General features: G+C 37.6%; 1 protein-coding gene across 1 annotated transcript in view; it reads right to left on the bottom strand.

The window, feature by feature from the left end:
- Window positions 1-14882, bottom strand: part of LOC134743990 (coiled-coil domain-containing protein 96-like) — a 62967-nt gene that overhangs the window by 18497 nt on the left and 29588 nt on the right. The window contains exon 4 of the mRNA XM_063677621.1: window positions 13961-14140. Coding sequence (XP_063533691.1) covers window positions 13961-14140 — 180 coding nt within the window. The remainder of the gene's footprint in view (window positions 1-13960; window positions 14141-14882) is intronic.

Raw genomic sequence — 14882 nt, 5'->3', positions numbered from 1 at the left:
ATTCGCTGTATTTTTTTAACTATGGTATCTGAAGCTACATAAACTAATTACAGATACTAATTACAGACATAGATATACCTTATGAAATGAGAGCGGAACTACGTTTGTATGGAGAAACGAGTTTGCCGGAGACCCTTAAGTATTTTATTTGTAATTCTTAAAAAACAAATTGCAGTTCGCAACAACAATCAAGAGATGCGACCAGAATTCGATCGGGACTGTAGATGAATTTGTGAAAATTATAATAATTTCAAATGGACAAGAATGAAAGTTAAATTTACAAACCCCCGAAAATGTACTCCTACAGGAATTCTTTGGCCGAGTGTCAATTTTTCTGTTGACCACGAACTCGAATGACACTTTCACGAGGTCTTTCACCCTTTAAATCGTATATTCTGGTAAAAGAGATATCGGCCAAAGGTGAACGTGCAGGAGCGCAATACCATACGTCTTCCAGACTTTGAACATTGTTATAGCTATTGGTCTTTTGAGCACTGTTAAGTAAAGAAGTGAGCTCCCTGAGCAACGAAAGTTGCTGGGCTGTGGTGTGACCATCTCGTCATCGTCCGATGATGGTGGGTTCGTCGGCCATGGCCAGCTCGTCGGTGGCCGCCTTGTCACCTTTCCTCTTACGCGAGTACCACAGGAAAGATGCCGCAGCAAAAGCGTTCACCAACACCACGAACACCGCCAGGTAGAAGCTAATGTGGAAGCTGTATACAACATAAAACACTAATGTATTAAATCTATCTATTTCTGTTCAAAATAATCTCTAATCTTTATCGGAAAACATAACGATGGTCAAGATGCAAATTTATAGTGAAACTATTTATATTTATATACACACTGCAAGGAATAGTGTGTACTATTTATGTAAGATATGAATTTAGATAGGTACTAGCAATAACATTTTATTATTTACATAGGGCTAGGGGACGGACAGTTGTTATTAAAGAAAAAAAAATTACTCACTAATGGTACGCGGTCTTAGGATAGATGGCAGGAACATTTTTTTCCAGCACATCTACCGTAGTTGACATCACTTGTACCACGACGAAAGTGCAAGATGCTAAACAAAGAAAAGTTTGCTTTCATTAGTTACTATATTGGAACCCAATTAAAAGTTTCAAAGAAGCACGGCTTGCTAAATAAAAGCTTGTAGAAACTGACATACTATGCATAATAAAATTAATAACCAATATGTAGCTTTATCTTATCATTTTATATCAGTATCTAAGTACGTGAAACGTGAGTCTACTTTGCACTTGATAATGAAATATTAAACGTTGTAATGAAATCTAGCAAGATTTAAAAAGTAATCGAATCCACCATGTTGAGATCGTCCATAGAATACAGCGTTTTCTATCCCTTTTCGTCCTAATAAGTTTATGCGGGATAAGAGAAACATAGTTTATTTTACTCGGGACAAGAGTGACAGTGTTACTCTTGCCCCAGTGTTTATCTTACCCCATCTGACCTTACCTCTAACACCAATTTTCGTTGAGCTCGCCATCGTCAATAAGGGCATATTTTATTGACTCGCTCTAACAATAAGCCCTTTTATATACATACACTGATAGGATATTTACAGATAAAAAAGCTTGTATTTATCATAAAATTAATCAAACGAGTTCTACGATCAGAGGCACTTACTTCAGTAACACCAAAAACAAAACTGTCGGAAATCAAATAAATATTTTAGAATTAATTAAGGCATACATTGTCGAAAAACAAGGTATTAATACAAAACTTACTACTAATAAAATGAATGCCAGCAGCGAGTCTCTTGAACATATACCGAGGATTCCTAAACGTATAAACGGAGAAACCGCATCCCATCGCCATCACGAAGAGGCCGATGATGCCGAATGACGTCATCGTCCGCACCAAGCCTGCATCAAGTTGTTCAATAAATTAACTACCGGGTAAGGCGTCCGCTAGCTCGCGTGTGCATGGAGCGGGCGAGCGGGTTACCGAAAAACAGCGAGCGGGCGCGTGCAGCGGTTTGTATCTACAATTTCACCCGCGCTCGTGCGCTCTCTCCGTGCACCCGCGCGCGTGCGGCGCCCCGCTCCGTGCACCTGCGCCAGCTACCGGACACCGCTTCACGAAAGCGTGCAACCTCGAAGCTGACGCTGGCTATCATATATTTTTGTCTAACCAATAATTGTATGTGGATGGTGTCAGCGTCGAGCATGCATGCTCTGAACGTGCGTTCCGTGGTCCTCGGGTTTAGTATCTACCTTTAAATTTACTATTGAAAGCAAACATGAAATTGATAATTTTTAAAATTTGATCTGAAAATATCAAAGTAGAGCCTACTTACAAATTTTACATCGTTTACCGAATATTATTTAGGTACATGTAAATAAAAAACTTACTCGGGATTTCAGTATGGTAAGCCGGATCACGCAACTTTAGATCTGCCAGCGGCTGGGCCAGGTAGTTTGTGCAAACTGAAAATAAATCTAAATATTAGTTACTAGCTTTTGCCCGTGACTTCGTCTGCGTGGAGTAAGTAATTTGGGTAGCTTATTTTTATCCAATCTGCTTTTTATCGATTTCCCATACAAATTTCCACCCCCCTTTTCACCCCCTTAAATGATGATTTCCGGGATAAAAACTACCCTATGTCCTACCCCGGGATTCGACTCAAACTATCTATACCAAATTTCAACTAAATCGGTTCAGCGGTTTAAGCGTGAAACGGACTGTCTAGTTGCTTTCATATTCGTAATTTAATCGTGTTAATAATAAACCAGTGACCATTTATTTTGTTCAAGGGAAAATAATCACGCCAAAATAGGCATAGTGTAATTTTGTTTGGCATTTCAATGAATTTTTGAATGATGGATTTATTCACATAGTCGCCTAAGTTTCCCAGACTATCTCTATATTTTTTTAGTACAGGTAAAGTTCTCCATCTTTTCCCGAAGGATGCGTACTTATTTTCTGTCATCGAAAGAAAGTACAGTAACAATTTAACAATGAGAAAATGTACAATATATATAAGTCCTAAAAAGTATAATAGGTATATATTTGTAAAATATAAGATGTTTTAAGCTATTTACCACAGCAAGTGAAGTAGGTAGCAATAGCAATTTATTTTGCCAGTGAAATGGATCCGAGGCGATTCAGGCGGTGTTGCGGAAGCGCATAACCCTTACGAACCGGAACATTTGAGAAGTTCCTGAGAAACTCGACGCTTTATCGCATTTAAGTAGAGCAACCGTCGGATCCTTGTGATAACGTTGCGTTCACGGTATATATACAATACTAAGTATCTACCTGTACAACTTTTTTAAGATTTTAGACATTAGAGGTATGATTAAAATTTTGATATTTCTTATTAATATAGAATTTAATCAACCGTCCGTCCATCCGATCCGTATCTAAGCGGAATTTAAGGATTTAATTTTAGTTTATGTGACGGCTACATAATGGAATTAAGTCATTTAAATTCGAGTGTGGGTTTATGAAACGAACGAAGTGAGTATGCTTAGAAATTTATAAATTTCAATTAGTCGTTGATACATCAATTCATAATTCGTTTATTGTCTGTAGAACATGGGTATATACAATGATGGAACATAATGATATGGAATCACCATGGTCTTGCCATTAGGCGTACAAACAGTTAAACTTATAACTACTTACTACTACTTAAAACATAAGTCATGCAAATTACCTTAATTACAAATTACCGTAATTCAATTCGGCATATCAGAGGAATTCCGATTTAGCGAATGAAGCACCTGAGTATCATTTGCCAGCCATTTACTAAATGAGTAGTACGATGTACAGCGTGCGTGCAGATCGGGAAATATTGTGAAATGAAGCGCAAGATGCGCATTAGCCAAATCTGGATGCACCTCTATATGTCGAAGTTAATAAAATATACCGGACAAACCGTAAGTGCTGTAACATACGGTGGAGCAACTTTTTTTGGTAACCTTATAGAAATAATTTTCGACGTCAGGCCCCATCCCATTTCCTCCGTTGGGAGCAGAAATAGTAGATTGTGTTACAAGGGAGCAAAATGACATATTTACGGCGAGGGCGTACATTGAATCCTAAACGAAGCGAAGGATTCTATAATAGAATCCCGAGAGTAACGAGGGATTCTAAAGTAGAATCCTGAGCGTAGTGAGGGATTTAAGTGTGTTACTTTTTTATTAATTATTTTGCTACCAAGTGACACATACTGCTTTCACATCACCTTTGAGGTAATTATGATGTTTAAAAATATTATTTTAGCTAAAAAAATAATGTGCAATTTTTTTTTAAATAGTGTCCTAGAACAGAAAACTGTTACTTTGTTCCCTCCTAGCAGGGAAGAAAAGTGCCACTTTGATCCCTCCTAGCAGGGAAGAAAAACCCCTTTTTCGAATTGGTGATGTGAAAAGAAACTTTTGTGACTGGCCGGAATTTCGCAAATTTCGCGAGAATTCGTAGGTATAAGGGGTGTACCGAAAATAAACTGTAAACTTCAAATGAAAAAAACTGATGCAATTGATAAGGATTTTTGGAATTTAGGATTACTACAATATGAAGCTCCTTTTAATTTAAATAATTATCAGTTTTTTTTATTACAAAATTTTCTGCAGGAGTGATAAGAACCTTTTTTCTAGCGCATTCAGTGGCAGCTTTTTACGGAGCTGTTTTTCATATTTGCCTGCAACATCCCAACACCTGCTGGAGTTGTTAAAGTTTTTTGGCTGTTTTATCATTATCTTTTAATACACTCTTGATTTGAGCACATGAATTATATTACGTTGCTCATCGTCTATTACAAAATGCAACTTTTTGTACGAAGGAAATTGTATGATTTTCGACTTGGCCAGAAATTAATAACGCAAAATTTAGGTTACTTTAGCTATCCTAACTTTTGTACGAATCTTTATACTATGTTTCTTTATAGTTCGTTTCACTTAAGCCGCATACGTACCTACCCCAATTTTTCACTATAAATATGACGGGCATGCGGGTGGGCGCAAATTCTATTACCTAACAATCTTTCTGATGGTCCTAGGGTCACTTGTTCCTATATAGAGGTCTGCCGCTTCGAGACCTCTGTTCAAGAGACAACGTACAAAATTATTTATTCTACTTCAATGTAATTTTAAGTTTATCGAATGCAAGCATGGAAGATGTTGAAAATTTTCTTGCCATTTGGAAAAGATTAAATTTCAGTGATCTCTTCTATTCACAGGTGTAACGTCGCATGGCGTAAAACAAAATTATTTAAGTATATTGGAATAGTATATATAATTTAATAATAGGACTTTTAACTGCGGCTAGAAAGCTGTCGTCATCTTGCTTGGAAATAAAATTACAGCCGTTTGAAATTTACAGTTTTTTTTCGGCACAGGCCTGATGTATAAAGTTACCGACATAATGGTTATGTATATAATGGGCGTGATACTGTTGTGCTGCTCCTGTGCTAGTCTTGCAGAATAGGTATGGAACCTGTTTATCTACTAATTATAGGATCCTCACCGTCTAACAAAATAAAATAAATGTATGACAGCAAATCAGATATAACGAATGAGTTACATGACGCATTCTCTTTCTCGCTCATTAGACGGTGATCTAATGACTGCTCGAAGTGAAGTACCACTGGAGCAAGCAATAAAGTGTAAAGTACCTAAATGTCGTAAAAAGACGTAGTTGGGTATTGGCATACTTGTGGCCAAGTAAGCAAAATTAAGCCTGGCTAACAATTTTTCTATATCGATGGTCGTAAACCACGCCTATAAGTAATAGGAAAACTATAAAAAGCCAACCAAAATAGAACGCTGATTATGGGTCATTGAGCGCACATTTTACAGGCTTCAAAACTAAAGACAAACTTTAAGGTTTACGGAAACGTCCCGAAAATTCGGTTACAATAAAAAACTGTCCTAGTGTGAGGGACTCAATAACATTTTTAACATGATAGACTTAGAAAAACAAAACCGATACCTAGTTAATTTTTTCTTTACGCCAACTCTTTCAGCCAGCTAAAACATGGTAAAAACTTGTAAAATCAGATACATAGGTATAGGTAGGTACAAGCAAAAGTGGTACTAAAGGTGCTATGCAGCCTTTTGGTACGTACAGTGAGCTGTAAAACGGCATGGAAACATTATGAATGAATGGTTAATAAGGTGGCCATGCAATTTTAAGCTGGGCTTAACTGTCTCTGAACAAACATCGCCTTACGTCCGTTTAATTTAAATCCAAATCAATGACGTTTACGATGTTATAAAGTCTAATCCGTTATGATTGTTAAAATGCCTATTCAATCTCAGTCGACTTTGATCCACGTAAGCGTTACTTTTATTGCGAGTAATGAGGAGAGAGAATCGGGTAATTTTTTATTGGGCTATTATCGGAGTAAGAGGGCACATGCTTCAGTAGGTGCTATTTAAGAAATACTTTTTTCGATAAGTCTATTTTAGAAATAAAGTTTTGGCTGACGAAATACAGTTTGACAAATCATCTTATTGTGGTATTTATTTCAGTATTCATATAACCTCTAATTCGAGTTTTGAATGATTCACGGTTAGTTTCACTAGACTTATATTGACCGGGATATAGACCGTGATTACCTTTTGTATTATTTGTGAGCTCCCGATATTTCGACGCAGTTACATGCATCATGTTCACGGGTGACTGAAGATAGCGGGTGGGTGTCAAAGTTGTGTAGACAGCGCTCTGTCTACCCTCATTCTTGCGCGTCGGCTGCGTTCACTTTCAACGTTACCAACGGTCGCATTCACACTTGTTGTTCCGGTCGCGTTCACACTCGTTGGTCTGTCCAAACACACTACACTCACGGTGTCACTACGCGTGTTTGATTCGGATATCACTGGTTTTTTACACAAACAAATCACAGGATTCCACACATTTAACAGTTTAAACCCATCTTCACGATTAAATTTTTTGTATTTGTGAATTTCAACGGCTTCTCTTACCAATCTTGGTATATAGTGGCGTTCTGTCGAAATGACCTTGGGACTATGCAACTCGATCCAGTGATTTGTACCCGACTCAAGGAGATGCTGAGCAATAGCTGACTTGCGAACGTCATTGTTCTTGACCGCAGCAATGTGTTCTTTAATTCTGCAGGCAATAGTGCGTTTGGTCTGCCCAATGTACGAACTACCGCAGCTGCACTCAACTTTGTATACACCAGGTTTTTCCAGGGGAAAATTGTCTTTGGGCGACCGCAGAAATTGTACAATTTTCCTGTGCGGGGTGAAGATAGTTTTTACAGAGTAGTTATTTAGTATTTTTGATATCTTGTCTGTCACACCCTTGACGTACGGCATAAACGCTGGCTGTCTCTCAACGCGATGAGTAAGGCGCTTGGTTTTTGTGTCCCGCTTGCGCGAGCTCGCACCATCATCCCAGACAGTTAAACTCGGTTGTGGCATCACTGACTAATCGAGCACACGCTCTGTGTGACTCGCTACATCTAAACCAGGAGCTGAACCATGTTCAGAGTGTCCTGAGGATGAATGGCTACAGAGTTAACATGGACAAGCGGGACACAAAAACCAAGCGCCTTACTCATCGCGTTGAGAGACAGCCAGCGTTTATGCCGTACGTCAAGGGTGTGACAGACAAGATATCAAAAATACTAAATAACTACTCTGTAAAAACTATCTTCACCCCGCACAGGAAAATTGCACAATTTCTGCGGTCGCCCAGACAATTTTCCCCTGGAAAAACCTGGTGTATACAAAGTTGAGTGCAGCTGCGGTAGTTCGTACATTGGGCAGACCAAACGCACTATTGCCTGCAGAATTAAAGAACACATTGCTGCGGTCAAGAACAATGACGTTCGCAAGTCAGCTATTGCTCAGCATCTCCTTGAGTCGGGTACAAATCACTGGACCGAGTTGCATAGTCCCAAGGTCATTTCGACAGAACGCCACTATATACCAAGATTGGTAAGAGAAGCCGTTGAAATTCACAAATACAAAAAATTTAATCGTGAAGATGGGTTTAAACTGTCAAATGTGTGGAATCCTGTGATTTGTTTGTGTAAAAAACCAGTGATATCCGAATCAAACACGCGTAGTGACACCGTGAGTGTAGTGTGTTTGGACAGACCAACGAGTGCGAACGCGACCGGACCAACAAGTGTGAATGCGACCGTTGGTAACGTTGAAAGTGAACGCAACCGACGCGCAAGAATGAGGGTAGACAGAGCGCTGTCTACACAACTTTGACACCCACCCGCTATCTTCAGTCACCCGTGAACATGATGCATGTAACTGCGTCGAAATATCGGGAGCTCACAAATAATACAAAAGGTAATCACGGTCTATATCCCGGTCAATATAAGTCTAGTGAACCGAATTTAAACTGTTGTGAGACATACTAATATTAAATAATATAATATAATATTTAATATTATTATATTAGGCTCTCCGAAACATGTCGCGCGAGTGACTAAAACAAGTGAGTCTAAACCGTAAAATGATTTAATAAGTCTAGTGAACCTCTAATTCATTTTTGAGAGTGCTGATAGGTAATCATTGTTACTTTTTTCTTTTATAAAAGTACTCTTGAAACTTTTCTGCTAGGTACCTAATAAATACTACCCATCTGGAATACATTTTAGAACTAAACATGAACATGTTACTACTATTTAATTATAGATCACTTCTATTGCTGGTTGCATACTCAACACGGTCGATTAGCGATTACTTTCTTTGCAACTTGCAACATCACACCACAGTCTACGTGATACGTAATGTTTGCCTACGTGATTTATGTATCGTAGGTCCGTTCTGATTGATGCTGGCACCTAATAGCCATCTCGGTTGTCGGCGTCCCCTTTCTGTAGCGGCCACGAACAGTACCACATTGTTTATTTGTTTACACTGCGTAACGCCCCGAAGATAACTGTGGAACTTGAAAGAACTAATGCGGTATTTTTGTCGGTGACTATAATTCACATTGTGTGGGCCGAGCTCGACAGTGTGTTTACTTTTTGTGAAAATTTAGCAGATTTTGCTCCGCTCAGATACGAAACTTTCTGTTGTGAGCTAGGCTATTTACCTATCATCAGTTCAAAAACACAATGCTATCTTTATTTGACGGCAAGAAAGAACTGTTAAATTTGTGTCAACGTTGATATTATAGGAACCAACATAGGTTCAGTACTTATGTATATTACATAATGTATAAGATATTGGTACTCGTAATTTCCTCTATAGTAAAACACTGCTGAATGTAACTGAGGCCACCCGCATTCTTCTAAAATATGTGATTTTGTCAATTTACTAAATACGCATTAGAAATAAAATGTGATTTAAGTATTTAACGTATTGCAAGCTGATAAACTTATTTAAATTTAGTTTCTTTGGCCAAGCAGCCCACGTAATCCCGGATTATGATTTAATAAAATCTGTTCAGTTCAACATCGATTATTGATTATTGCATTACAAGTTACAATGTAGCCTAGACAATGTATTAAACACACCAGCAACGAGAACGCTAGCAAAAAGAAATGCTTACAACATCGCAGAAAATACAATTTAAGCACGACGCTTGAAAGGAAAACATTGTAAATGTCGTGTTTGTCGTAAATGGGCCGAGCTGGCTCCCGGCGGGACGCTGTAACAACGCCATTGGCGTGTAACTAGCACTCAGCGAAGCCCTTTCATGAATAATGGACTTACTGCCCACAAACATTGCAACACTCACATATGGCCTGTAAAACAGAACTGTAACAATTGACGCACAATGACTAAAAGGGGGAATTTAGGGACCGGCGGGCATGTCTGCATAGGTAATCTTTTGTTTATTAGAAAACGAAAAGGCGACTCTAGAAAGTAACTTGTCAGACTTTTTTACATTGTACTTACATGTCAGATTTTAGACACAGTAAACCGCGAAAGGTTTCTAATAAGATATTTTAGTATCAGCCATATTTTGGTGAAATTGTACTAATGGTTGACTTGCGGTCATTTTAATTAAATATATCAGTCACTAATGAGGACGGTGGCTTAGATGGAAGTATATATAAGGAAGTAAAATATAAAATATCTAATTAGATACTGCGACTTGAACCTGCAACCTCCGCAATCCGTGCGTTACTCTTAACCAAGGAGGTTACGGGTTCAAGTCCTGCCGGAAGCGTAACTGTTTCCATTTTTTCCTTTAATATAAAATTTGGAGTATCGCTCGCAGACGTATATGCTAGTTAAAAAAATAGGTTGACTTATGTAAGCACCTACCTAATTCACGTCACGGGTATAATATAGTAAATTAAACTGATTTGCGTAACCATTACATACATATATTCTATATTTATCAATTAAAAATACCCGTCACTAACAAAAATTATGAGTTAAGGTAGTGACGCTGAAACTGAAAATTACGATGTCCGAATGAACGCAAATAAAGTCCAGTCATAACATAAACTACAACGTAGGCGTCGAATTAACGATTGAAATAAACACGCAATCATCACGGAGTCTCTAACATTCAGATAGTTACCATTTAAACATGAAATCATCTAAATGATGCATATCTCTTAGGCACTTGATATTTATAACTTATATCTCACAGGGGAAATCAGCCGTCGATTAGTATACCAGGGGGGGCGATTTTTGTATTTCGAGCGCTCGATTTCGTCACTCGAAAATCTGTGGCAAATGGCGAAATGCTTGAAATACGGGCGATAGAAAATGGGAATCTAGTGGTGAGCACTCGTTTTCAATTCTATTAATAGAATTTTAATGCCTAGTAGTGGAAATATTATTAGAGGGAGAACACGAAATCGAGCGATCGAGATTTTTGAAATTATCAGCAGGTCCGTTGTATCTATAATGAGCCTCTTGTTATAATTCATCTATATACCTATATACTAACCAGCTGCATAATTTAGCTAAACCATTGATAAATTGCAACTTGTCTGTAGTTCTATAAACTTCATCATCTTTGTCGTAAATTCAGCATTCCGCATGTTGAATTTTATAACTAAATCCAGTTGAATAAATAGAAAATTAGCAATTTATCACAATAAATTAGAAACTTAAAAAATATATGGGAATACTTCAGCTGAAAAAAACCTTCCAAATAGGAGATAAATAATGGTACCGTTCGACTCCTTACATTTTATTAAAAAATATATTGTATAGCAATAAACGCAATATTTCATCAACAAAATCGCAGTTTCCTTGTTTTCCACGGCTTCTAACTTCTAAGCAATAGCGACGTTACATGCTGACGTCACGATGTAATGCCAATTTGTTAGAAGCGTTTCGTCAGTAAAGTGCGGGTGCCAGATTTTGACTATCATTTGTGACTTTTGTATTGCTTTAAGACAATGGGTCCCATACAGACATTTGATCCTCAAAACAAACCTGATCGACTGATACCATTAATAAAAATTTGTGGAATATCCAATTCACCAAAATTCGTCCCTTGACACTTATATTTATAGCGGTCTCGGTATTCACCAAATCGTCGATGCACCCATTTAAATAAAATCAACGTTGTCCGGTAAAAAAATGCTGTTACAATCATTTTTTAGGGTTCCGTAGTCAACTAAGAACCCTTATAGTTACACCTGTCCGTCTGTCTGTCCGTCCGCGGCTTTTCTCCATGATCGTTAGTGCTAGAAAGCTGCAATTTGGCATAGATACATAAAGGGTATCGTTGGATAGGTCTTTCAAAACGAATAAGGGTTTCCATCAACCATTTTTTGATGAAGTGATTATTTTCGGAAATAATCCGAAAGAAAAAAAAACATGTGTCTCCCCTTTTCTAACTTTTGAACCATGGGTCAAAAATATGAAAAAAATTGCAAAACAAAAGCTTTACCCAGCCAGTTTTGAGTTATTGCAAAAAGTCTTCTCTTCTTAATAAAAAAGACGTACAAACCGCTGCGAAGGTAGGTACTCCCTTATGCACGTAATGTACATGATACTTACTATGCCTCCATTTAGCCCATTCTGACAGAATGGTAACTACGAAACCCTACTGCTCTTGGCCGATTTTATTTAATAATGCATTGACATGTTCGTTTTGGCATAATTCCTTTCGATAAGTATGATGATGCCAAAATGACGTAGATAGAGTCCAAAAAAGTCTTTTGGTGTTTGCATGTTTGTCAGCAGCAACGTATAATTAAATAAAGTCAAGATATTTATAACGATTTACTGAGGGCCTACCCAAGGTGACAATCGCTCTCTGTAGCGAACGAAACGCAAATGTCTCTGTCGCACTAATATAGTAATAGATAGAGACTGCCGTATCGGTTGCCACCGAGTGAACGATTGGCATCTTGGCTACGCACCCTGACCTGACAAAATAAATGTTACAGTTAACGACATGACAAATCAGAACTTGATAACGAACTGATGACATGACAAATGATAGCTTAAATCTGAGGAAAGTAAGTAAAGAGACGCAGTACCAAGGAATAATTTTGTTACTATTATTTCCTACAATAAAGTGTAATAATAAATATTACTTAACTGCGTAATGATTAAGAAAATTATTTAAATGAGTTATGAATGTTATGATTGTTATGTTTAGGAAAATAATTACAGACCACTTCTTGTTGATAGAAATTTGTCGTGAATGTCGGATAGAGTTATATTAAAGTCAAACATCCCTATATTTCAATTTCAAGAAATAGTTTAGTAACAAAAAGAAATACGTAAATAATTTCTGAAAATTGTTCTTAAACTCAGTCTTTGATGCTATTATTACTGTCTAAAAATACTTAGCTACAAATATCTTACTATTAATAATGTTTATAACTTCACACTCCGTAAACATTGAGGTGAACACTTAACCCTACCGAATTACGTGTAAAGTAAACTCGTACACGATTTAGTAGCTGGTTGCTAAATGCCTAACGATTTCTTTCCAGCTTCGCAGAAATAGATCTGATAACAAAGTAAACCAGCGGGTAGTAATGGACATGCCAAATGAGCTAAAACAGAAGGCGGAGTGAAAATAAACCAACATGTTTTACGAACCGAGAGACGAGAGAAAAGAAAAGCGGGCGTAAATTTCTCAACTATTTCGCAAAAATCTATTTTAAATCGAGTTTATTATGTCACGTTGTACGCCAACAAGCACTTGGCCTGCTTAAAGATAAGCGGTTACCGTAGTCCTTAAAAATGCGGAAGTACCTACCTATTCATGTTATTATTTAAATATCAAAAGCATTAGCAAGTCTATATTATTCACATTTTAATTTTCCCGACAAAATTACAATAACGTCATCTAGTGACAAAAATTATTTAACATCCGTCGTTAATGTTAATAAGTTACAAGACATCTCTGAAAACAACAATCAAGTCGGCCAAGCCAAGCCGGCACGTGGCAGTGGCACAAATGAATGTTCCCATGTAGATACACAAACGAATACATAAACTTGCAACTTAAATGCATATTATACCGTATTCGTTCAGTCGGGGGTAAAATTGCAATAGAGAAATCTACCCTGAAATCTGGAGATAATATCTAGCGCCCATCATGTAACGTCATGTAGACGCTTACCCGTCGGCGAGGTTATCATTTCATCTTATCGCGATCTATTCACACGTTTTCATGAAGAACATAATCTTAAGCATGAAACTTATTTCGTTTAAGAAGCTTTTGTTCATCCTGCAAAGGTTTTCAAGATGAAGGTCTATGTATTAATTTCCCGATTTTAAAAGAATTATTTTATTGCCGTCGAAAACAATGTTGAACACGATATGCATCCAATATGGAACAGTAAATACCTGGGCCTGGGGTTGAATTCCAGTATGAGCGTTTATTTGTGTGAAAAATTACGGTGTGGTTATTTCTTAGTTAGTGAAATCATGAATATAAGTATTAGGTACTAAAGTAATAAGATGAACGTACAAAATCTAGGCTACCTTACAAACTAATCTAAAATACGTCAATTTCTCATTTTTCTGGGAATAACGAGATCAAACCTATCTGCACTTACTTGTATAACATTGTCCAGCAACAGTCCCGACGGCCGTACAGTCGTACGCGTGTACTGTTGCATTGAGTCTGAACGTCGCTTTCGTGGCGTTGGGCACGAACTCATGTCGACAAATTTCCCATACGCCGGAGTCGCTCGAGAGGAAGTACATGGAAGCATTTCTCGCGATGAACTGGATACCTGAAACAAAATGCAGTGTTAACTTCTGGCCAAAATGTGTAGTTTTCCGGCGGTTTCGAGGCAACCTGCCGAACCCTCCACCGGAGCAGACGTCACAACGGAGTCACTCCATACTGTCGCCAAAATCAGAATTGTAGTGTTAATTTTTAAGTAGGTATACTAATGTATGTACGTTGTACGAGTATTATTATATTATATATATCTACGGGCCTACGAGGTTTGACTTACTTTAATCGATTACGGTATATTTTTAGGGTTGTTTCGTGTGTTCACTATGAGTCGATTTCAATGAATGTGGTGTCAATTGATTTTTTTATGGTTTGGTTCATACAGGCAACAGTTTAACTGACTACTAAATAACGTATAATGGATAAGTCTAGAGCCCCTTATGGAGTAGAAAGTAGGTTTTTAACAAATAGGTTACTTAGGGTACTTGCTTAGTGTTGTTGGATTTTTCTCGTGCGTTTGACTGCATAAATATTGACTTGCTTTTATCTAAGTCAATTTATTACGGTGTGGACTTATGGTCACTCTCGTGGTTTAGAAGTAACCTTGCTAGGCGTATGCAGTCAGTTAAAATTGCTAAAAACGATGGCATTTGTTGGTGTCTGACTCTAGACCCCAAAATCGCGGTCCTACAAGGCTCCAAACTCCGTCCCATACTTTTTATTATATATATAGCGCTGACATTGTTAACATTATTGAGCATTGTCAATATGCGGATGATGTCCAGATGTACTAC

This window comes from Cydia strobilella, chromosome 9 (assembly GCF_947568885.1).
Source record: "Cydia strobilella chromosome 9, ilCydStro3.1, whole genome shotgun sequence".
Lineage (NCBI taxonomy): Eukaryota > Metazoa > Arthropoda > Insecta > Lepidoptera > Tortricidae > Cydia > Cydia strobilella.
The sequence above is the reverse complement of the archived record's forward strand: the minus strand, read 5'-3'. Positions and strand labels throughout refer to the sequence as shown.